The sequence below is a fragment of the Podarcis pityusensis genome, assembly GCF_964106645.2.
Source record: "Podarcis pityusensis genome assembly, chromosome: 10".
Lineage (NCBI taxonomy): Eukaryota > Metazoa > Chordata > Lepidosauria > Squamata > Lacertidae > Podarcis > Podarcis pityusensis.
In genome coordinates, this window is record NC_138035.1 from 41,830,038 (window position 1) to 41,856,200 (window position 26,163).

Below are 26,163 nucleotides of genomic sequence, written 5' to 3' on the forward strand. Positions count from 1 at the left end.
GGGAGCCGGCGTACACCTTCCGGGTCATGTGGCCAGCATGACTAAGCCACTTCTGGCGAACCAGAGCAACGCACGGGAACACCGTTTACCTTCCCACCAGAGCGGTACCTATTTATCTACTTGCACTTTGACGTGCTTTCGAACTGCTAGGTTGGCAGGAGCTGGGACTAAGCAACGGGAGCTCACCTCATCGCGGGGATTCGAACCGCCGACCTTCTGATTGGCAAGTCCTACACTCTGTGGTTTAATCCACAGCACCACCCGCATCCCTAAACGACATTTACCTGCTGCCAAATGAATAAGGCAAGTGTCAAGAGGACCTCTCTTGAAAAAGCATTCCTAACTGGAGCACCATCACTGGGAAATCCCTCTCCCAGCAGTTACCCACCTTGCCTCCAACAGCAGAGGTGCCCGAAGAAGCATATCCATCTTCCTGTATGGATATGCCCATATATTTAACCATCAGCCCACAATGTAAATAGCAAAGTAAAAGCTGCATTAGGTAATAGGCCATTTCTTTATGCATTGGTGGAGATTATGTCAATTATACTGAGTCAAACCATTGGTGCGTCTATCACAGTACAGTTAGCATCAGCTGTCAGCAGTACTATAATGTTTCAGACAGAGGCCTGATCTGCTGAGTCCTTTTTAGCTGGGGTTGCCATTATCTTCTGTATTCAAATCATGTTCCAAAACTGAGCAGTGGTGCCTCCCTGATTAGCAGAACTTGGGACCTTATTTTTGTTTTTCCTTACGCTTCTTCTCTGTTCTTGTTTTTCCTATTCTCACAAGAGATTTGAATTTCCATTTTATAAAAAGGGTTTGTTGCCACTATGCTTTCTCCTGTCCTGTCAAAGCAGTATTTTTAGTAACTGCAGTAGCGAAGAATCATTTGGCCTGTTAGAATCCCCCTTGTGGGTATCACGTCAATGTTTTCTGTAGATCAGTAAGCCTGTGGCCCTCCAGATTGTCCCCATGACAGTTGGCTCTTGTTCTTTGCAAATGAACTTCATTTTGTCTTTGAAATAATTTTATTTTGCACATTATAATTTATGATAATTGTAGTGGTTAATTAGTTTGCTAAAGCTTCTATAATTAATCAGCTTAATTTTTGATGTGCTTGACAGCCACAATACATATGCATTTCCTTACCTCAGTGCATCCTTGCCTGGCATATCTAGGAGTCAGGTGGTACTGTTTTCTGCATTCAGCATATAACGCATGCTGAAAATTGATCTGAGTGCAGTGGGTGTTTTTCATAACCTGGGCAATAATGGTTCAGAAACATGTAGTAGATTTAGGGGGTGATCCTATTACCCCTGAGAGACCATTTCGGGGGCCATAGGATACATTGGATCTCCCTTTCCAACACTGAAGAGGGAGAGCCAAGGTTGGATCCCGACTCCCCACCAACATGGGAACGCCTGATATCCCAGCACAATCTATGTCAGAGCCACGACATCAGTAGGGCCAGAAAGGGGGCATGATGGAACTGTGCAAGGGAAGGACCAGAAAACATATTGGAGCCAAATAATCCAAAATTGCCACAGTCCTCTGACATACCCTCAAGATAGGGAAGATTTAGACCAGCTCAGTAGTTGGTCTAAATCTCTCCCATGATGAAAAGGGAAATGTTAAAAAGGGATACATTTAAAGGAAGAAGGATTTCAAGTGTTCTTTCTTTCTTTCTTTTACCTCACATCTACCCTGCTGTTCATCCATCTTTGGTTTTTGCCCTCCTTGGTAGGATTGGAGCTTTAGTGATCCTTGCTTGCTGCCAGAGCCCTTTTATATAGGACTACAGCAACTTTCTACCAGAAGATGCTGTACACCAGGGGTCAGCAACCTAAGGCCCATGGGCCAGAAGCAGCCCACGGAGGTCATTTGACTGGCCCACAAGCCACCCCCAAACTGAGCTGCCCACTCACGCACTACACTAAACCAGCACGGCGTGGGGAATCACTTCCGTGGTGCTGGAAATCACGTATGCGCATGCACAGATGCTGGAAATCACGGGCGTGCATGTCCACGGAGGGATCACCACAGCACTGATCCAGCCCAGGCAAGATAAACCTTGCTGGCCCCTGCAGTACACAGGTGATGGCTGCTTGTTCTATCAACAGCTATCAGCCATGATAACAAAACTGAATCCCTGAATTCAGAGGCGGTGAATAAAGATGTTAGTACAGACAGCGGGTTATGTCTGTTGCCTTAATGTCCTTCACATAAACTTCCCACAGGCATCTAACAGGCCATGAGTGAAACAGAATTCTGCATTAGATGGATCACTGATCAGATTGAGCAAAGGCAATCTTACACTTTTAAACTGATGCTGTATTAATAGATCAATACATAAGCAATATACTAATTACGAGGCTCCAAAGACTGATCATTTCCATGTTCCCGTTAGCTGCGAGCGGCAGTATGATTAAAAAAAATCACAAGTGTGTTATTGGCAATATAGTCTTGGCTACCCCCAGTTCAAAATTATTGGGATATTTTTGCCAGTTTCTAATAATAGTAATAAACAGCCTGCTAATTGTCAATCATTTAGATCTATTAATTTGACCCAGATCTCAAAAGCATTGAACTACACATGCAGTTAATAAGAACACATGCGTTATTAGTGAAATGGGTTAATTGATTAGAATCAAAACAAGTGTTTCAAATGGAGGCCAGAAGCAAATAGGCAGCCAGTGCAACTGGTATAGCATTGATTCAAATGCCTGTCCCCTTGACAAGCATCATAACAGCTGCATTCTGTATCAGCTGAAGTTTCTGTACTGTCTTTAAAAGCAGCCCCATATAGAGAGTATTATTCATTACAGTAAACTTCTGAACATTCCTTGCCTCAACTGCTTTCAACCATAGACCTAATTGAAAGACTCACCCAGTCTGCCTAACTTCTGTCAATCAGCCAGATTTTTACTGTTTGACCTTTCCAATGTATATTGAAATAAATTATTGTGGTGGGGGACAAGGCATTCAAGAGTAAATTAAAACATCTGTTTTCAGACCTGCAAGTTGTCAAAATTTAAGAAGTTCCCTTCTGGTTTCTTTAGATTCCCCCACCCCTCTCAACATTCTATAAACACTCTAGTTATGGTCAGGCAGGTTTGAGGGGTTTTTAGCCTTCTGCATGCCTAGGGAGTCCTTGAAATATGAAGAAACCATTTCTGTATTTTTGGATGACTCAGTTTCATTTCAAAACTAATAGGCACTCAACCACCTGAGTTCAAAATTAGAAGGGATGGTGCTGTTTTAAAAAAGCATATCTCTCAAGATTAAGATAAAATGCAAACATTATTAATACACTATGTTGGTCAACCCTGCCTGGACCAAGTCTTTTCTGATCTAAAGCTCATTAAATCATTGCTGAAATTCTGCACAAATGAAGGCAGCTTAAATAATGAGGAGGACTGTGGCCCTTGTTTTTTATTTGCCATCTCTCTCTTTAAAACAGCATTTCTTTCTTGCAATTATATGCTGCCCTCGTTTGAAGGAGCTGAATGCAACATAAATGCTACCCTCCCCATTTTCTGCTCTTAGCAACCCCATGAGGTGGTTTGGGCTGAAAGCTTGTGAAAGGGCCCTTTGAACATTTCATGGCTGATGTAGGATTTGAACCAGATTCACCCTGGTCAAAATAATCATACTGCTCATTCATTAAATCATACTAAAGTGCATTTTAGAGGGATATCAAAGATCCATTTGCATCACCAAAAATTATGCTCAGAGGGCTGGGACCAAGTAAGCCATACCATTAGCAGACCTATGGATATCACTTGATATGACTAACTTATCCATTGGTTTCAATGGGTATACTCTAAGTGGACTTAGCTGTGCAACTCGAAATCAGTTTCCTTTTAAGTGGCAGCATTATTATTATTGTTAATTTCCAGTTTGACAAACCACACTATCTTGCAGCATCCATTCCTCCTCCTTGTAATAAGAAAAGATAAATCAGATGTATCTTTTGTGGTCTTACAATTATTCCTCACTTCTGGCTTGCAGTTGTGAACTAATTGTAGCATCCAGCTGTGCCCCATGAGCCTTCAAAAAACAAAACATGTCCACATAAGTATGTTTTGTGCTGTTGGTCCTGGAAAATTGCTCTTGTGTTACACTGTAGCAGATGGAACAAGGTGCCAAAGGTGCTATCATCCCCCCAAAAAAATCCTTTTTCAAAGCTCAAACCCACATACAGATGTCTCCTCAGTACAGTACTGCCTGCTATTGTCCCAGTATAAAAAAACACTGCTGGATCCTAGAGCAGAAACAGAAAGATATGTCCCTCCACACTAGTACTGCAAACATAGTACCCACTTTGTGTTTATTGCTATTGAGCAGAACAGCATAATATCAAGCAGACTCTGAAATTAATTGATGGCCTCTTACATTATTTAAACATTGACATTTTTCACTTGGAGTGAGTATTCAAGTGAAAGCAATTATAACTTGATTATTTATCACACCAATAAGTCATGGTACATTAAATTAGACCTGAGATGATTAAGGATGTCTTGATGATTTAGTATTTGATTAGAGCCACAGGACTACAATTTCAAATTTAATAAATATGCCAGTAGGTATCTTCAGTGCACTAAGCATTCTTGCTGCAACTTGTTTGAGTACAGTTCCGCTGTATAAGAATGTAGAAGTTCACAGATATTCAAAGAGTCTGATCCTGTGCTCTGTTGGGTATAGAACAGGGACCATGCTTAGGGCATCCAGTAATGTCGTTAGTGATGTGCCTAGATTATGTAGTAAACATTTTTTTTTAAAAGAAAATTACTCCTCTTTGCTGTTGTGCCAGGACCAAAAGTGGGGGGAAAGTCTGCACATGGAGTTTGCCTTTTTCACAGCCTTTGCACACTGTCGATATCTTCATCTATATCTTCATCAAAAGTACCAAAGTCTGAACTGACAACTTAGTCCAAAGTATCTTAATGGCAATGTTGCCTTTACTGAAAGTTTCACTGGTCAGTTCTACAGCAGAAGAGAACACTCTTAGCTAAACTTTGAAAAAATCCCCAAGAAAGTCAACAATGCAACCTATTTTTTGATTGGTGTTAAATAATTAAACCACACTAAAAGGGCCTATCTTCTTAGTAGTTCTGTGTGAAAAAAGAAATCAAGAAAAGTGGTGTTTTGTTCTTTGCTCTTGTTGGTGTCTTACTACCGGAGTTCACATTGCTAACAAGTTCAGCTTCTTGACAAAAAGACAGGCAAAACTTGTGTGTGTGTCTGTGTGTCTGTTTGTATTAATGTCATGGACTGGCTGGGTACAGAGGAGTGGTGGGAGACAGCAGCTGGGCAACCCCCAAGGGAAGAAAACTTAGAGCCAGGGGATGGGTGGTGGGACGAGTGGTCAGAGGGAGCAGACTGGGTGGAGAAGGTATCGGAAGCTGAAGAAGTAACAGGGTTTGGTGAGCAGGAAGAGGCTGTGGTAGAGAGCAGTGCAGAATCAGAGGTAGAAGCGGAGAATGAAGAGGATGGGGCACAAGAAGCAGAGATGAGTCAGGCTGGTGAAGAAGCCAGGGGGGTCTCCTACTCATGCTACAACCAGTTCCTCTCCCCCCTGGTCTCCCAGGACCCAGTATGAAGAGAGGCACAACAGCAGAATATCAGATTGCTTGGGAAGGACACAGGCGAGGAGGAGACTTAGGGAACTGTGGGAAGGTGGGGACCTTCAGCCCCCACAACTGTCTCATAGGGGCAAGATCTACCAGGACGAGTTGCTGTGCTCACTAGGCATGGCCTCCTGAGTCAACCTTGTTTCCTTGAAGAAAGAATTAATTCACTGATGCCGTGTGATTGATTGCTGACCTGCTCCTGGCACATGCTGCTAATAGTTAAATGTAAAAGTGGTTTGTTTGTTTTTTAATTAAAGAGGGCTCTACACTTCATAAGGCAGATGTGTTTGCTTTGTGCACGCCAGTGCAACACTCATGTTTTTTTACAAGAAATATATAAAGTGTGAAGGATGAAATGCACCCATTTACATGATTATGGGGACCCAGGCCCACTCAAGTGTTCCATGTATGGCAATCCAAAGAAGTGTTACATATTCTCTGTGTATCAAATATAGATGTTTGAGTGCTTGAAATATGGCAATATGCTTCCAATAGCCTTGAGGGGAGACATACGGATTATTAAATCTATAGTACAAAAAGGCTGTTGGAGGTAGCATTGTCCTATGACATGAGAAATACAAAAAACAAACTGGCCAGGCAAACAAGCACTAAATTGTATTCAGAGCTTTTTGACTTGCAGAGAAACACTCGATGATTCGTTTTGCTTCTGTTTGTTTTTTCCACTTCAGGTATATCAATATATGCATGAAACCATAAACGTTAATGGCTGCCCCGAATTCCGCGCAAGGGCAACAGCAAAGGTAGGGTGCTTGCAGCTTTAAGATATACCCTCCTAAGATGCCCCAGTAATTGACTGTGCGCGTGTATGTTTCAGGTATTCGTGTGTAGACTGTAAGAAAATTTAGACATCAGTGGCAGCCCAGAGTCTAGAACCAGTGCTACTTTCCAGGTAACAACTATAATGGCAAATTCAACCTTTGTGCTGCTGCTTCTGTAGCTTAAGAAAAGAGAATGCTTTCCAGAATAAAGAGGCTTGCAGTGTGGGGAGCGGGGAGCCAGCTTCAGGTCAAATCTACTATTTCATTGCATAGAACAAAGTATTGGCCATTCGCGCTTCTTTAGCTAAGTTCTCCTGTAACATTTTTTTTTCTTCATAGTATGGCACAGGCCTGCCTTTAGGACAGTAAAGGTTCTCACTTTCAGAGATGCTGAACACATATTTCCTCAACAGAAAGCAGCAGCAGCTGTGTGTTGTTCGTCACTTCTGAAAAACAGGGCCTTATGACGAAATTTCAGGAAGAATCCTTACAAATCTTTGTATGTGCCCAACATCAAGAGAAACAATGGCTGCGTTCAGTTGCAACACTAAACCATTGGTTTTATCATTACAAAAAGCTTTGCTTTTCCCAGGCTTCCTACTTCTCCCATCTGGTGCAACTCCAAGGAGATTGGAAGTTTTTTCTTCCATCTTTGATTTACCAAAGTTTGGCATGCCATCTAAAACGTGAAATGGGGTTCAGATAAGCAAGTTAAGTTAATAAACTATGGTTTGAAGTTAGCTTGTTTCCACCAACCATAGTTAAGATTAACCACTGTTTGTGTGGCTTCAGATTACACAATAACCTGAGGTTAATCGAAGCAGAAGTGAAAGCTTCATAACACCTCAGGAATTCTGTGTAGAGGGGAGGGGCATGGGCAAGCCCAGTGGGAGGCTAGAATCATCCTTGCAATGCTAAACTGTGGTTTAGCATTTTATCCAATCCATCCCATTGCTTTTGTAACTAAATCTGAAATGTACTTTTGTGTTCACATTGTGCAGAGAATAAATGTTTGCAATAAAATACACATTTCCTTATGGAATAGATTCTGCCTTATAACACTGATAAAACTTGAATGAATTTTCTCTGCATGAGTGAGGCAGGGGAAAGAAAACTAAGAAAACTGTAGAACTTTTACAAAGCATATGCACACAAACCTAAGAACACCGTTCTTTGCAAATCAAAGCAATTAATGCTAATGTTCTTTCCACACTTCCAGTGAAAGAATCCTGTTGATTTGAAATGGAGAAAACCCAAAGTTTGATGTAGGGAAAACATTATTTTAAATGTATTATTAAAGCCATTAAAATAATGTGTTTTAGATTATTAGAGAGTAAAAAAACACACCATTCTGAGCCATGCAGTACTTTTTAACTTTAATAAGCTATTGGTAGGTCTAAATAAAATTCCTCCATTATGTTATCAGCTTCTGGAACATTGCACATATCCAAGAGTGGTTTGAGCTTGAGCTTTGTAAGTACTTATCCAAGAAAGGTGTGTTCTATATTATTTCTGCTGTGGATAGAAAAGTACAGTTAAAGGTGAAAAACTCTCCAGGTTTGCCATTCTCATTTCTTATTCATTTAGAACAGCAGGATTGTAGAGCAATGTTTCAATATCACAATATTTCCTGGTTTTTTCTGGGCTGTCTGCATTGCATTATCTTGTGCATTTATGTTTGACATTTAATGTGTGCATGGTTACAATTTTTGCATGATAACACATGTTGCATATGTAACTAAGGTCTCATACTCATGTTACCTAGTTCCATCCATTAAACATCCCTAATAGAACAATCTCTCATAGGACCTTTAGGAACCGTGGGCATCATTCCAGCAGAAGTTAAGCACTTTCTAGCATCATTTATTTCAATAGAAGAGTTATGTATGTGCTTGGGGCTACCATTCTATAGCCACTTGCCTGAGGCTAAGCCTCAATAGGACTTACTTCTGAATATGCAAATATAGGATTCTAGTGTATATCTCTCCTATGGAAATGAATGAAGCCCTTAAAGTGTTTAACTTTAGCTAGCTTCTTTTCTGCATTTTAACATGCCAAAGAAACATACAAAACACTTTGAAAAACAGTTGCTGGTGGGAAAATGTCTGTTTCCACAATGCAAATTGGTTTATTTTGAGAATTAAGGTATACTTCTAAACGTTGTTGGGGTTTTTTAAGCAATGCAATCCTGGTTTCCTGCTGCTTTAATTTCAGCAACTGTTTTAATTTCAGGAGTCCTAAATTTATTCGACACAGTTATTTAAACTAAACTCCCCTAATTAAAGTATTTTTTCTTCCACTCCTTACCGTTGCCAGAGTCCAGTGGCTCTACTTCGCATGTAAAGACTATGGTATACAGATTCCACTTTGCTGCTGAGGGATGTTGCATGCCTGCCCCTGCTAGCATGAAGCTCAGTGTGTGCATAAAGGCCCTGCAGAGCTTTCAGTTGTTAATCAAATCTGTTAAAACATTTTTAAAAGTTACTTTGAAAATACATTTTTAATCTATTTAAGAAAAAAACATTTCCCTTTTTTGTAGTCTGGCAAAGCTTACTTTTTATTATCATTATTCACAGCAGAAAGAGTTTGCATTATAAAAATTCAATTTAAATAACAATTCAAAGTGTTGGTGCTGACCTTTAAAGCCCTAAACGGCCTTGGCCCAGTATACCTGAAGGAGGATTTCCACCCCATCATTCTGCCCAGACACTGAGGTCCAGCTCTGAGGGCCTTCTGGTGGTTCCCTCACTGCGAGAGTCAAAGTTACAGGGAACCAAGTAGAGGGCCTTCTCGGTAGTGGCACCCGCCCTGTGGAACGCCCTCCCATCAGATGTCAAGGAAATAAACAACTATCTGACTTTTAGAAGACATCTGAAGGCAGCCCTGTTTAGGGAAGTTTTTAATGACTGATGTTTTAATATATTTTTAATATTTTGTTGGAAGCCGCCCAGAGTGGCTGGGGACGCCAAGCCAGATGGGCGGAGTATAAATTATAAATTATTATTATTATTATTATTATTATTATTCAGGTTTCATAGGGAGGTCACATTCTAGAGAACATAGAAAACTGCTTATAGATTTAGAAACTCTACTGAAATCATGGCATCCCTCTGCCCAGAAAAACTTCTCCAAGTAGTGCACAGAACTGATTTTCATATTTGCTTCATGTGCATGGGTTGCGTTTATGGAAACAGGGATCCCCAAATGTGCAGGAGCTCCATGGGAGCCTCTAAGCACATGTGAAACTCCGAACTTGGGATTCATGCACCCCAGTCATAATACCAACGATGATGGCACATAACTGTGTTTGGAGGCCTTGGGCAATTCTGTACTAAATGCTCCATATCAATACTTCGTATTCAGAAGAATTGTGGAATATTTGCTTAAAATTAAGGAACTGCAAATACTGTTTCATCCAAATTAATATTTTAAACAAAGTCAGCACCAGTGCTTTTCATTGTACTCGCTATATGCTGAAGAGATGTGTTTTCTTCTAGGCAACAGTTGCTGCCTTTGCAGCTAGTGAAGGCCATTCTCACCCTCGAGTGGTAGAACTGCCAAAGACTGATGAAGGCCTTGGCTTTAATGTAATGGGAGGAAAAGAACAAAATTCTCCTATTTATATTTCTCGCATAATTCCTGGAGGAGTAGCAGAGAGGCATGGAGGACTCAAACGGGGAGACCAGTTACTTTCTGTTAATGGAGTGGTATGTGAACATGTTGATTATTATTTTTTTATGAACTGTGCTTTTTGAAGGAGCTTCAGCTCCCATGCTGCAAGTAAGAAGTCGTAGCTGGAAATACTGTGGGCTGTGTCCAGACATCACCTTCCATGGATGGAAATATTCCTTCCATCCATGGAAGACTTTTGCCATTTCCCTCTCCCTACACTGCTTCAGAGAGTCACCTAACCCTCAGGAACTGTGGAAGATGGTCCTAGAGGCTGTAGTGGGAGGAAGAAACAGGCAAAAGCTGTCTCCTATTGGTCTGTCATTGGGAGTGTCCCATGAGTTCCACTGAGGGGATGCTCCCACAGGTTGGAGTGAAATCTGGATACAAACCATTATATGTAGCTCCTGAGTCTTGATGGGATCAGTGTGGAATTGCAAACATTTGTTGTGTTGTTACAAAAAGCTGCTGTTATGATATGCAATATCAGGAATAGTTTGCAAGTCAATGATAATTAAAAACAAAAACAAAGCAAAACAACAGGCAGTCATAATGTGACATTTCAGATACAAAAATTGCAAAGTGGAGATTTTGTGTAGCCATATATTGATTTTAGAAGGGGTGTTGGGGTGCAGTAAATCTGTAGGTGCCAGTTATCTGAGAACTCATCCCTGCAGTCGGTGCATCAATACAAGCCAACTGCATATTTAATATAATTCTTGCACCAACTGCAAAAAGCTAAAAGACTTTAAGGCTTTATAAAGCTGCTGGAACTGTGTTTTCTGCCCTGATCCTGGGTTCTGCTTTCTTGCCTTTTCACTCTCCCTTGGACACTTTCCAGCAGGCAAAGGGTAAGAAGTTCAGGTATTGCCTTCCAAACCCAAGTCCTTAATAGAAAGGCAGCTCTTGCAATATGTGGTTTTTCACTATTCTTTCCTTTCGTAATCAGAGTGTGGAAGGAGAGCATCACGAAAAAGCTGTGGAGCTCCTGAAGGCCGCTAAGGACAGCGTCAAGCTAGTGGTGCGCTACACTCCCAAAGTGTTGGATGAGATGGAGGCTCGCTTTGAGAAGCTAAGGACAGCACGGCGCAGACAACAGCAGCAGTTGCTAATTCAGCAGCAGCAGCAGAATGCACAACAAAACCATATGTCGTAGGTGAGAGAATCCGATGGTCTTGCTTTTAGCCTACCATTAGAAAAGACTTTTGGCATGTTGTGATCCATAGCCTGCTTGTAGTTTCACAAGCCCTGCTTTAACAATTTGGGTTTAGGTGCTAATCCATAATTTGCTTTGACATGCCATACCCTAAAATCCTTGCTCAATGTTGATTGATAATAGAGCAGCAGGTGATTATTTCATAACTTAGATTTTATGCAGAATTCTCAAATATAGTTGTTAGGCTCAAGTTCAAAATTCAGGAATATGAACTGAATCATACAGAAATACCAGATCAGTCCTAACCCCTGACCTGTGCTGCTGGAGGGAGTTACGAGGCAGTGTCTGGTCGTTGACCTCTGTTGGCTGGCTTACTGCACCCTCTAAAAAGCACAGCGGTTGAGCAGCTATCTCCAGCAGTGTTCCCACCGATAACATCAAGTGTTGGACCCTGATGTGGGGTAGAGCAGGCCAGAGCTGGATCCATAGCTGCTCCATCACCTGCACAAGGAATAGGATTCCTCTGCAGGACACCTGGTCTCAATACAGTTGTTGTATCTGTTGGCTCCATTGCACAATTGCAGTTGTATGGAAACTCTTTACAATTAAGACCAGTAGCAGGCAGCATGGTGGGCTTGCAACATTCACCTGACCTCTGGGTGGTCACATCACTGCTGCTAACTGAGACATAGATGGAGAGGGGCAAGGTTGCAAATGCAATGGCAGAACCAATCCAGTTCTCCCACTGGTGCATTTGCACTGTGCCATCCTTGTCCATCCTGACACATGGTCCATCCCCTTTTACCTTCAGTAAGCAGAGACAGCATGACCAACTAGAGGTCATGTGAACAGAGCTGCCCCACCATTCGCTACAGAGCCAAACACAAAGCAAAAAAGAGCAGACTACACTTATCATCTGGCTGCTCGACCAATTGACTGGCCCTTAGTTGCTAGGGCTACTAATGGCTGCATGATATTAATGCTGGGCAATACCAGTGTAGTGACTCCCTGGCGGCTACGTATATGGTAGATGAAAAAGAGTAATGAAGGAAATAGACAGAAGGGACAGATGTTGGTTAATTCCTCAATATTTCTGTTGTTGTTGTTTAATTATAGATTGTCCTCGAAGAAGAAATTCTAAACCAAGAATCCAACAATTTAGCAGCAAAGCTGTATTTTGAATTCCAACATGCAGTAAAAGAGCAGCAGCAATGACAATACAACAGCTGCATTCACCAGCAAACTGTGAAAGGCTGCCATAAGAATTGCTTGGCAGGTCAATAACATAGTGAAATCCTTCCAAAAAAGGTTTTTTGGTGTACTGAAGTCCTAGGATGAAAGGTTTCTTTGACTCCTGTTCCGTGTGGTAAGGCTTTTTAAAAAAGAAAAAGAACACTCTGTAAAATTGAGAGTTTTGGTAGTGAATGAATGAATGAATGAATGAATGTGTCTATGGTCCAACCCTGCTTGCTCTACAGTGATACTTCAGTGGGAATTTATCAGATGGATGCAAGATGGGGCCACTGCTGAGAGTAACAGCTGTCTAGTATTTCTGGCCCTATCTAGCCTAAGCCATGCTTTTAAAAGGATCAGAACTAGTTGATTTTAAAAGGATCAGAACTAGCTGATTCAGAATGTAGATGGAAAAGTGCTCTAGACTGCACACTGAAAGCAATGTGCTGACATTTGGGTGCTGACAATTGAATGCCACCCCTTTTGTGTCCATGGTTCCTAAGCCAGTAAGTGATACATGTGAGGAAGACCACCTTTTAAATGTACAAATCTCCCTATCTGGATTGAGGCCTGTGGCCCCAAGACGTTACAAATTCAGGGAGAGATGGCATCAGTTATAAAATGTTACCACTTACAAAAGCCCTTCTTGCATCTTGCAGAACATCTTCACTTCACAATCTTGTACAGGTACTTTGATCTGAAATCCAGTTTGTAATCTAGTTCTCTACTTTTTTTCCTTCCTGGGAGTTATTACAATATTTATACTGTGGCTGCAGAGTTGAGTTGATTAATCAATGGATCTGAATCAAAATATTGCGACTTGATGAAAGAGATGCTCCTGATTAATATTTGTTTTGTTTTTGATGGTTAATTATTATTTTTAATGCAAGTGGTTATAAATCCATGGGGGGCAATTTCCTCCTCCACCTCGTAGGAAGTAATGGTGCTTCTGAGATCATGCTTGCTCCACCACATGCTTGCATCGTCTAAAAACAATGGAGGAATTTTTCTTCTTCAAAACTATAGTTTTGTACTCATTTGGAACTATGTAGCCTTAACAGTACAATGCTGTACGTGTCTACTAAGAGTAAGCTCCACTGAGTTCTATGCAGCTTACTCCTAGGTACCTTGGAGTAGCAGCTTACTCCACCACGTACCTTGGAATAAGCCCCATTGAATTCAGTGGGACTTCTTTCTGAGTAGACATGTGTACTGTTGCACTTCATAGGATATACAGAATAAATAATAATAATAATAAACAATTTGGGCAGATTTTTATCAGTGGATTAATCAACTAAACTTTATTTTAATCAAACAGCAGCCCTAATTTATACAGAATTTTATTTGTAAAAGCATTTTTACTCTTGGTGTATTCATAAATTCTGTTCAGCAGGTTTAATTCTGTCTTCTGTAAGTAGTAAGACTAGAGGACCCTTGAACTGTATTTTTAAATATAGATATTGCTAGTATTATAGCTATAATTATTCAGAAATCTATAATGTTTACAGTATATTTATAAGATATATATGATATGATATAATAAATAAATCTATATCTATAGATATATATCCCCAACATATATATATTGTCAGAATGTATGTGTTCCAGAGGTAGGATCTGTACTTATTATATATTACAAATGTTTTAAGATAATGTTAATGAGACAAAAAATTCTTTTCGGGGAAAAATAGATAAAACAGGGTATCAGTATTTTCTCTATTTTTCAGATATATTCTTTATTTTGTTTATGTTTTTGGATTTAATACACCCAAATACTTAGTCAAGAAAGCTGGCGTAGCCAAGTGGCTGAGAAACTGAGCTACAAATCTCATGTTTTGCCACAAACTCACTAGGTGGCCTTAGGCAACTCACTCTCCCTTTCAGTCTCAGTCGCCCCCCTACTTTATGGGGGATAACAATGCTGACTTACCTTACAGGGTTGTTGTAAGCATTACAACTAGATAAGTTAGCACACACGAAGCACAATGGACACTTGAAAGTGCTATACAAACCTTGAGCATCATTATTATCCCATAGTGGGAAGGCAGGCTTCCCCAAAGAGGCACAAAGGATTGCTAAAATAATATTAGGATTTCTTTGACTTGTTCAACATAGGTCTGATCTACACATGCAGTAAAAATGAGGTTGGTTATCCAGGTGAGAACAGTAAGGGGCTTTAACCCTTTGCCTCATCTGCAAGTCCCAGTTGGAATTGGAACCCAGTGCCTGCTATTTGCATTGGAAGAGAATATTCCGTTGGCACCAAAGAGCCCCGTCGCCCCATGCCAAGGTTCCCATCCACGCCTGCCACTTTTACAAAGCCATTCACAAAATTGCTCGTTATGTGATTGGTGTCTCTTCTAGGTTGGCCCCTCAGCAGGGTTGGTCCTACTAATGGGCAGAGTGAGGTGGCTGCCTTAGGCAACATATGTCAGGAATGGTGGCAAATTGATAAGGGACAGAGCTATATTGCCATGAGGACTGCCCTGCCCCACCCCCGCACTGCCCTCTGGTGTGGTGGAGGCTCCTGTCCTGTCACTAGCGTTGAAGTTAATTCATCAACCAGTTCAATTGGCTTCTGTCTGTGCTGTAGGGAGAGGTGCCACCTGGTCCTTCACCTCACACAACAAAATGTTTGGGGACGTTCCTGGCTTTCGAACTGCTTGTGATGCATCATATTTTTGAATGCTCCCCTGCAATTCCCTTCATTTGGGTTCCAGCACAGCAGACTTCATTATTAACATACTAGATTATTATTTTTACTTGCAGTGAGTCTCTCCCCCCCCCCCTTCTTTTTCTTCTTTGGAGTAGCATTCAAAATAAGATCTTCTGAGTTATACAGTCCATTCTACCAGCTCAGAATTTAACCACTCCATTCTACTACATGTGCAGCCCAGTCTATTGCTACTGATGGTTAGGAAAGGATATTACATCCTCATCCCTTAGCCATGAACTCAGCCCATCTTCATCTTTTTCAATGAACCCTAAACCCCACAGGTCTCATGCAGGGCTCTTTCTCAACCTGGATACAAAATACCGTATTTTTCGCTCTATAAGACGCACCAAACCATAAGATGCACCTAGTTTTTGGAGGAGGAAAACAAGAAAAAAAATATTCTGAATTTCAGAAGCCAGAACAGCAAGAGGGATTGCTGTGCAGTGGAAGCAGCAATCCCTCTTGCTGTTCTGGCTTCTGGGATAGCTGCACAGCCTGCATTCGCTCCATAAGACGCACACACATTTTCCCTTATTTTTTAGGAGGGAAAAAGTGAGTCTTATAGAGCAAAAAATACGGTAGTCTTTAACCAGAAACATCAAGGATTTATGGGACCTTACACATGCGAAGCAAGTGCTCAACCACTGATTTCAAATGCTGGCATTGTAACAAACCAATTTCAGACCCAAGAATATAAAAAGATGTGCCGACACCTGCTGTCATCAGGATAATTCATAATGTGTGCAATTCATGTGAATTAGTTGCAAGTAATCAAATTAAAACGTCAGTTAAAATTTACATGCAGTTTCAGAACCATTTGAATAATAGTCATGTTGAAAGGTTGCTAAGGATGTCGTTTTCCTTGGGAATAATTTATAGAAGTCGATCCTACAATTTTCATGGCTATGAAAAACATCCTTAAAGAAGAACAGCCATAGGAATTAGCCAGAGCTTAGATGGGTTTCGATGAACACACATAAACTTTCCTCTTTGTAAGACGTCGGGTGGTGCTTTGTGCAAAGATTTTTGAAAATAATTTGAGAAAAGTACTTCTAAGGCCAAATTAAAGTTACGGCCATAGCTCTTTGACACAGAACACATGAGATTTAGGATCATGGCTTTAGAAAATATGAGATAAAACATAATTGTGTGGAATTGTGTTTTTAGTATTGTTTCAGTGACGTCTGGAACCAGGACAGTGCAACTACATTAGCCCTGTGCCATCCAACTTTAAACGTGGAATTTTATATTTGGGTTTTAGTTTGTTGTGTTTACCAAATGTGATGTGTGTTAAGAAATATCTAGCTTCTTAAAAATGATATTGCTTAAGGGTTTATGTCAGAATTGAGTGTACAGAAGCTGTTTTCACCTTCCACACATTCTGTATTATGTTAATACAAACCTCAGTTATAGCCAACCCTGTAAAATGTTGTTATATATTTAGCATACGTTGTTGTCAAACTCCACCAGAAAAATAAAGATTTTGATAAAATGGCAGTGCATAAGGATATATTGCATAAGTAGATTGTCACTCATATTTCAATAGTGAATATCAACACAATTTTGATCTTATGGTTTAATAAATTATTTACACAGAATGTTTGTTTCCTGTTCCAGTTTACTATTAATGTGACATGCAGAGGTATTTAGACTGTGGCTGCAGAGCCACTTGCTGCATAGGAAAGTTTTTAAACAGTGAATGTCGAAATAGAATCCACTGGTATGCCTCTTTACAAGGAGAGTTGTATGAATCTGCAGTTCATGTTGGTGCAATGTGAACAATGTATTAGATTGCACAGTGCTTGGTCTCATGCATTGAGGAGCATATGTCCCACATCTGGATGTTCTAAGAGAAGAGTGCCAGGCTCACTGGGTTACCATAGCAACACCAGTAAGGTCAAGGGCATGACTTGCTGAGTCATTCACCCTTCGCAGGAATGTAGAGATGGTTATACTATTCCTGTTTGCTGCCATGGTCTGACTGAGAGAATTGGGTAGGTTTTACACAGCGGCATTAGTTAGCATGGTGATAGCGTTAGCCGATCACTCTGTACATTTGTATCTCTACTTCAAAGACCAGAATAACTGTATATAGTAGATAGTAGTGTTTAGCTTTGTCTTGTATCTGGAGACAATAAACACTTTGTTACTTTGAACTATGTGGGAGAGGAGTTTTTTCTGTCAAACAGGGACTCTGGAAGAGGAAGTTCTGCTGGGAGCAGGAAATGTCTGGTGTCTCTGCTGGCGTTCCACATTCTCTGCTGATAAATCGCATGGCTGAGGTGTGGTGAACGACCAGCTGACTTCCACAAGTCACCAATAGTTCATCCATTTTTCTAACCACATGCTGGGACTAGGAGGAACAGTGCATCACAGATCTGCAAGAACCCAAGTAATGGTTCCTTTGGCATCATGGACCCCACTGAGAAGAAAGGAAAGAAGCAAGAGGATGAAAATTGCAGAGACTAGAGCTTTAAAAGATGTGCGTCTTGCAGCTTTTTGATACGGAGCTTTTAAGATTATGTATATGTACTTGCTATGCATCCTCATTCTACTTTTGAGCCCAGATCCCTGCTGCTGGAGTGGCATTTTGTCCCCAAATAGTTGTTGTTGTTTTTAGTTAACATTTTCTCCCTTTCTATGTTCAAATTCTCACGATGACAGAAAGGCATGTTTAGTGACCTTCTCTTTTCTTAACTTTTTCAAAAGAAATCTAAAATGACTGAAGGCACAAGCTGCTATGCATATTGCTATGAATCTCTAGCTTGCATAACTATATAACACAACATTTGCATTTCATTACAATATTTATGTGCTTCCTTTAAGAGAAAGAGAGAGAGAGAATCATGGCAGCTTCCCAAAGAAACTCACCAATATTTCAAATATTTCAGCCAGGCTGAAATTGACAGGAAAGGAGCTAGAGCAGAAGGGTTGAAATTGGGGTGTCTAAAAACTACCACAAAATGCAGTGTTGGTTCTGCTATTGGAATGCACAGTATAGATTGGTATGCACATGAAGTATGATTTCAACTTAGTTCTTCACTGTAAATTTTCAAACCTGTTTTGTTTTGATGGTTCCTGATGGGTTTTATTAAGTAGGTAATCTTAACTATATTTTATCCCTCTACAGACCCACTTATGTAGGATGAGGCAAAGAGAATACGTATGTAGTTGCAAGCCTTTTTCAAAGTGCAGGGCTTTTGTAGACCCTCCCACAAGAGAAAGCCATCTCAGCAGAGTTTAAATCCCATCTTAAGCAGTTTAAAAGAAAGCATAGGAATTAGCCGTTAGGCTGATCTCCTTGTTTTGTTACCCCTTTTATCAAAGGAACAGGCTACAGACTGAGAAGTTTAAAATATATAGTTTACTCACTATACTCCTGAGCAGCAACAGCAGTAACAACTATTGCAGGTAAAATACTTACACCTACAGCAAAAACAGCTGCAGGCAAGCAGACAGATGTCCACTGCCATGGCTAGTTGAAGAGAAAGAGAAAGGGGGGGGGGACAGGAAATACTTATTTGCTTCTTTCCTCCCAGGAGAGGAAGGGAAATGACATCACACAGAGCTTTCTCTACCAATTACATTTCTGAGTCTGCCTATCAGCAATACAGTTGTATGGTCTTAACCCCTTCACGTGCTAACTAGCAAGAATATACCCGTATTTTTCGCACCATAGGGCGCACCTGACCATAGGGCGCACCTAGTTTTCAGAGGGGGAAATCAAGGAAAAACATATGATTCCCCCCCCCCCCCAGCTCTGGGAGCAGCGGACAGGCTGCAGGCAGCCTGTGCGATTCTCCCAGACCTTCTTCCTGCTTTTGCGGGAGGTGGGGGAATTCCCGCAAGAGCGCATGAAGCTTGTGTGCAGCTCTTGGGAGCTTTTCCCGCCTGCCTCCCCCCTGCATTCACTCCATAGGACACACACACATTTTCCCTTGCTTTTTAGGAGGGAAAAGGTGTGTCCTATGGTGCGAAAAATACGGTACATTGTTAGATTTGACTGCATATCTCCCATGGTTCCACACAGGGGCCTGGAAATTACAGTTCTCAGATTGCACTGGGTTTTTTAAAATACAGGATTCACAACATGGGCCAAAATCTACAGGTCCCATGGGTGTTTGCGAAAGAAACAGTGATAGCTTAAGTTTAAGACTGTAAGGTTCATAATGTAGATATGCCCAGCCTTTTTATTATTTATAAAGATGCATTCCTAGTGTAACAATCGGGGAGAAAAGCCAACAAACTGGAAAAACTGCAAATGGAGAAGAAATCTATATTAACCATGCACACCAGTGGCCATAGTTCTAAGATGTACACTATGACACAATAAATGGGAGAAGTCCTGTCATTTTAGGAGCATTGCCACCTTCGTTGCAATTCAAATACCAAAATTTCAGATATTCCTTTGAAAATCCCATTACACAGATATTTTAACTGACGATTGCTAAGGTGTAGAAAGTTAGTTATGTGTGACCCTGATTCTCCTGACATAGTATTAATTTATTCCAAGAAGCACAGTAAAAGGTAAAGGTAAAGGGACCCCTGACCATTAGGTCCAGTCATGGCCGACTTTGGGGTTGCTGCGCTCATCTCGCTTTATTGGCCGAGGGAGCCAGCATACAGCTTCCAGGTCATGTGGCCAGCATGACAAAGCTGCTTCTGACAAACAGCATCGCCCTTGAGCCAGTGCCACCAACTGGACTCATCCACTTCAGCCCCGACTGGGCTAGGCGAGCTGGGTAGCACTTCCAGAGACCACCTTCTGCACAGGAACAGGTGAAAGTGCTGTGGACTCACAGCTTAGTGTTGTGAGCACCGGATTCACTCCCACAAGAAGACAGTCGTCGCACAGCAGAGTATAGCAGAGTATATAAACAACTCGGAGAGCAGCTCTGTAGAATATCTTCTTTATTCTATCTACAACTATTATACAACTATATACAGAGCTAAATAGGTCCAAGCATAAATGAATGCTGCACTGCACTGTCTGCAGCTGCTCTTAGCAGCAACCTTATCTCTACACACGATCTCTAACACTCAGTCTCTCTCTCTCTCTCCGACACTGACTGACTGATTTGGTGCTGGAGCAGAATAAGTAGAGAGCAGAACACGCCGCCTCCTCTCTGGAGAATCAGCAGACTCCTCGGGAGATTCTTGGATATGGGAGGGGTGAAATCTCCTCAGGAAACACCGTTTACCTTCCCGCCATTTATCTACTTGCACTTTGACGTGCTTTCGAACTGCTAGGTTGGCAGGAGCAGGGACCAAGCCATGGGAGCTTACCCACCGACTTCCTGATCGGCAAGTCCTAGGCTCTGTGGTTTAACCCACAGCGCCACCTGCGTCCCTTCAAGAAGCACAGTAGGTCACTTTTAAAAGATGTTGCCTTCCATTTGCATCTTATTTTATTCTGAGCAACATAAAACTGACTAGAATACTATTTTTCTGTTTTTATTTTATAACTATGGCTATACCCCGGGTAACAGATGGAGCTCAGAAGGCTCTTGATTGTCCCCTGGGATGCAGGATAATTTCTCCCAGCAAACAATCTGCTAAGCTTTTCCTGTTCACCTCTTTCAAAAAGTACAGAGAGTAGCAGCTTTCTCCAAGTTGTTTAAAGAGCTGCATCAGGAGCCCCTGAAATGTTCGCAACCCATATGGTTGCAACCTGACTGCAGTGCTTCAGTTTTGCACATTTCTGCATTTGTGATGCACATAAATTTACCCATAAATAGCTCAGTAAAAAATTAAGCCCCAAGTGCAGAGCTGCTTAAATAAAAGCATGGCCTGACATATACAGAGATTATGTTGAGCCTGCCAGGTTTCATTCTGGCTCAGTTGACAACTCAGGAATTAATCCAAGAAGTTTTAGTTTCAAAACGAATCCCCTCTTGAGCAACTTCAAATATTTTGAACCTACATAAGCAGTGAGAAGAGCTGTTTGATCTAAAAAACCTTTTCTCCCCGTTAACTTCTGTAATAAGCAAGAGCAGGCTGCCTGAATTCATAAGTCACAACATCTATCTCGGCTGCGCCAGAGGTCCCAGAAGCATAATTTAGCATTTAGATATATTCCTGGTTATGTAACACTTGGTGGATGAAACCAGTAAGGATACTTCCTCAGTGAGTACCATCTTCCATCTGTGCAAAGTAAGACAACATATGAAATCATAAAATATCTCAAAACGTCTGCTGATGGGAAATATATAAAGAACCTCCTCAATACTTTTTTGAAAGATGCATAGATAGTCCAGAGAAGGCCTGGGCGTCTTTGACAGATGAGCCCCAATTAAGAAAGCTCTGCTAGCCTCCAGACTTGGTGAATGGACAGTAAAACAGCAAAAGGAATTTGATATAAGCAAGTGCAAAGTGATCCACATTGGGGCAACAAAATCTTGGTTTCACATATGTGCTAATAGAGTCTGAACTGCCAGTGACTGAATGCGAATGAGAACTTGAGGCCATAGTGCACAATGATGGACCAGTGTCCAGCAGCTGTTTTTGTTTTGTTTTTTAAGACAAATTCCACGCTAGGAATCATTAGGAAAGGGTTTGAAAATGTATGGTGTGACCATGCTTGGAATACCATGTACGCTTCTGGTTGCCTCACCTCAAAATGAATGTCGTAGAGCTGGAAGAGTTTTAGAACAGGGCAACTGAAATTCTCATAGTGCTGGAACAACTCCCTTATAAGGCAATATTACAATATTTGGGGCTTTTGTGTTCAGAGAAAATGTGAGTAAAAGGGGACGTGATAGAAGCGTATAAAATGATGCATGGGGTGAAGAAAGCTTTTCTCCCTCTCTTAATGCTAGAACTTGAGGTCATCCAGTTAAACTTTTTGGATGGAATTTCTTCAAGAGAGTTAAGACAGGCACATTCAAGAGAGACAGCACTTTTTCAATATGGCATGTAATTATCTTTTCTCCATGTCTCATGTTGGAACAGTCTATATTTCCGCTTTTTCATGTCTGTGTTGAATTTTTAAAGTCTTTCCATTCTGGTGCATTTCCATGGAATAAAAAGTTAAAAGAGAAAGAAAACAATAATACAAATAAAATAAGCCTTCTGTTGTCCCTGAGGACATTCCGGGGAATTGGATGTGTTGGACCTCCCATTCTGAGGGTAGAGAAAGAGGTCCGACCTCAGACGACCTCTCTATGCCACTGAGCAGAACTTCAGTGTCAGTAGGGGCTGACATGGAACATGACAGGGGCAGATCGGGGCATGATAGAGCTGGTTGTGGGGAAGACATGCTTCTGAAAGATCTATAGTCTACCTATTCCCCTGACATGCCTTTGAAATGATGGAAAACATACACCAGCCCCAGACGTTTACCTACCTGCTTAAAGAAATGTTGGATGTTTTGATTTTAAAATAAAGTGGTTCTGAAATTCTACAGTTATTCTAGGGTTAAAAAAACAGGGAAGATATCCTGAAAAAGCGAAGGCCAAGAATAAAACCCTTCAGCTTGCCATCTTTGATGTGACCTGAATGTGTTCTAACAAGTAAATTCTAAAAAATTGCCTGCCTAAAGAGATGCGATGGCACAGCACATGTAGGAACCTTATTGTGGCGCTGAATACTGTAATAGCTAGAAAGGAAGCTGCAATTGCAACCAAGGACTACTGGCAAACACAAAGGTTACAATTCAGCATGCATTTAAACAGCACGGCTCCTTTCAGAGTGAGATCAGATGTTAACTGGAAATTACATATCTAAATTATGCATGGCGTGAAGAAAGCTAGCAGAGGAATTTTCCCCCTCCTTCATAACACCAGAATTTAGGGGCATCTGATGCACAGTCAAAGGATGGACCTCGCTCCGGCAAAAGGCAGTAATGGCTTCCAACCAGGATGGCTTTAAAAGAGGATTAGACCAATCTGTGACTGAGAGGGCTATTGATGGCTACTAGCCATGATGGTGATGGTTTTCCTCCGCGAGGAAGAGGCAGTCCTGCTTCTGAATCCCAGTTGCTGGAGCGGAGAGGGCTCTTGGGCTTGACTCCTGCTTGTGGCTTCCCCACAAACATCTGCTTGGCCACTGTTGAGAACAGAATGACAGACTAGATGCGTCAGGATGGCCTGATCAAGCAGGTTTTCCTTATGTCGTTATGTTCTGATTATTGCCAGTAAATTCTCCAAAGTCCTGCTGGGAAGGGCAAGCTGTATCTTGGAAGAGCAATTTGCAACACACGTTGCGAGAATTAGGATTAAAATGTTGATAGAAATCAGCCACGATTTTGCTCGGGTCTTTGCTGCCCAGTAAAAGCAAAATGGTAACTGTTTGGGAAAAATTAGTATGGTACTTCAATACAGTGGTACCTCGGGTTACAGACGCTTCAGGTTACAGACTCCGCTAACCCATAAATGGTACCTCGGGTTAAGAACTTTGCTTCAGGATAAGAACAGAAATCGTGTGGCGGCGGCGGGAGGCCCCATTAGCTAAAGTGCTGCTTCAGGTTAAGGACAGTTTCAGGTTAAGAACAGACCTCTGGAACGAATTAAGTTCTTAACCCGAGGTACCACTGTAGATCACTTAGTACAAGGCTCCTCCGACTACCTACAAGGACTTTTCATTTCACGGGAGCAGGGAGCTCCGCACGCACATCCTTTATCCTCCTGCTGAATAAAATGGGAAACTGCAGGCACAAGAGAGTTATATGAACATCAGAGCACAAACATGGTGCTGGAATGGAGCAGCTCTGAACGCTGCTGTCCTCGTCTCTCTCCTGAGTTCAATGGGGGCCTGCACTGTTACAAATACTTTCAGGATTGCAGACTAGGCCAATATTTGATGCACTGGGTTGTATCCAACCAAGTCAGGATTCACCAGAATTCTTGGACCAGTGGGCACGTTTTGAATTTTGAGACAGTGCTGTGAGTGTCGGTCACAAAATGGCTGCCATGGGAATGTGGCCTAACACAAAATGGCCCCCATGGGGGACCATGCCATAATACAACATGGCTGTCATGGTGGAACATGACATAACACAAAGTTAGGCAAAGGTAAAGGGACCTCTGACCATTAGGTCCAGTCACGGACAACTCTGTTGTTGCAGCGTTCATCTCGCTTTACTGGCCGAAGGAGCCGGCGTTTGTCCACAGACAGCTTCCGGGTCATGTGGCCAGCATGATTAAGCCACTTCTGGCGAACCAGAGCACTGCACGGAAACACTGTTTACCTTCCCGCCGGAGTGGTACCTATTTATCTACTTGCACTTTGATGTGCTTTTGAACTGCTAGGTTGGCAGGAGCTGGGACCGAGCAACGGGAGCTCACCCCATCTTGGAGATTCAAACCACTGACCTTCCAAAACAAAGTTAACAAAGTTAGAGGGAGTATATAATTCCTGCTTCTTTCTTCTCTGCCCCAGCCCCTCGCCTCAGTCCGGACAACCACATGCTTAGACAGTGCAACCATCTTTTCATCTCCAAAGCACGTGGGTGCTGCCCAAGTTGTTGCTATGCTACCTGCCAGTTACTATTCCATAATAGGGTTGTGCCAAACAGCTGGCTCTGTTTTGGCAAAAAATTGCAAGGATAATTTACAGCTCTGCCATCAGCATAAACCATTTCTAAGCAACCAATCCATGGACGTTAAAAGTAAGAGAATCAATAACAGCAAAATAGGATCTATTGAAATAACAGAAACTCCTAACACATTAAAAGCTATGCTTTGGGGGTGGGGGACTTGGGTCATCTCCTGCAAGAGGTACTCTGACAACCAAAAACTACCTTGGGATTTGTCTACATTTGGTTTTCTGAACTTGTTACTAGATTAACGTATGATCCATTTTATTCTGTCCATGGCCTACATTTCAGAATTAAGGCTTTCTTTCTTTTTTACAGCTCCATCTATGAATAGGCTAATATGAACTATTTAGACTTTACCTCATAGGTTGACTGAGGTCAGTGGGACAGCCATTCTGATCTCCAGACATTTTCTCTGTTTCCTCCAGTGTTTGTGGTAGAAATTTTATATTTTAATGTTCAAACAATGAAGAATAAAATGTCTTAAGTAAAAGGGTACATGGAATACAGTTATATACAGTGGTACCTCTGGTTATGTACTTAATTCATTCCGGAGATCCGTTCTTAACCTGAAACTGTTCTTAACCTGAAGCACCACTTTAGCTAATGGGGCCTCCTGCTGCTGCTGCTCCACCGGAGCATGATTTCTGTTCTCATCCTGAAGCAAAGTTCATAACCCGAGGTACTATTTCTGGGTTAGAGGAGTCTGTAACCTGAAGCGTATGTAACCTGAAGCATATGTAACCCGAGGTACCACTGTATAAGGTAAAGGTAAAGGGACCCCTGACCATTAGGTCCGGTCATGGCCAACTCTGGAGTTGCGGCGCTCATCTCACTTTCCTGGCCGAGGAAGCCGGTGTACATCTTCCAGGTCATGTGGCCAGCATGATTAAGCCACTTCTGGTGAACCAGAGCAGAGCATGGAAATTCTGTTTACCTTCCCGCCGGAGCGGTACCTATTTATCTACTTGCACTTTGATGTGCTTTCAAACTGCTAGGTTGGCAGGAGCAGGGACCAAGCAGCGGGAGCTCACCCCGTCGCAGGGATTCAAGCCACCGACCTTCTGATTGGCAAGCCCTAGGCTCTGTGGTTTAACCCACAGCGCCACCCGCAACCCAACAGTTATATGTAGGGTTGCCATATTTAAGAAAGTAAATTTCCTGCCACCAGCAAAGTTGTTGATCTTTTTTGGGGAAACCTCCCCCCAAAATAGTGATTTTTTAAAGCTTTTGGAGCTATTTCTGCAGCTTTCTCCATTGCGTTGCTATACTTCTGGGTTTTCCATGATGTTTTGCCACTTCGGCAAAGTTCACCCCGGCACCATTTTTATACCCGAAAACCAGGACATGTCAAGAATTTTCCTGATGTATAGCAAGCCTAGCTATATATAGTTTCATAATAGGTAGGAAAAGCCATTCATGCATATTTTCTAGGCATT

General features: G+C 41.7%; 1 protein-coding gene across 3 annotated transcripts in view; it reads left to right on the forward strand.

Moving 5' to 3' along the window:
- LIN7A (lin-7 homolog A, crumbs cell polarity complex component) overlaps nt 1–15,624 on the forward strand; it is a 35,288-nt gene extending 19,664 nt beyond the window's left edge. For all 3 annotated transcript variants that reach the window (XM_080971523.1, XM_080971522.1, XM_080971524.1), the window contains 4 exons: nt 6,326–6,397; nt 9,913–10,122; nt 11,034–11,240; nt 12,357–15,624. In XM_080971523.1, coding sequence (XP_080827649.1) covers nt 6,326–6,397; nt 9,913–10,122; nt 11,034–11,240 — 489 coding nt within the window. In that variant the 3' untranslated portion in view covers nt 12,357–15,624. The remainder of the gene's footprint in view (nt 1–6,325; nt 6,398–9,912; nt 10,123–11,033; nt 11,241–12,356) is intronic.
- The last annotated feature ends 10,539 nt before the right edge of the window (nt 15,625–26,163 follow it).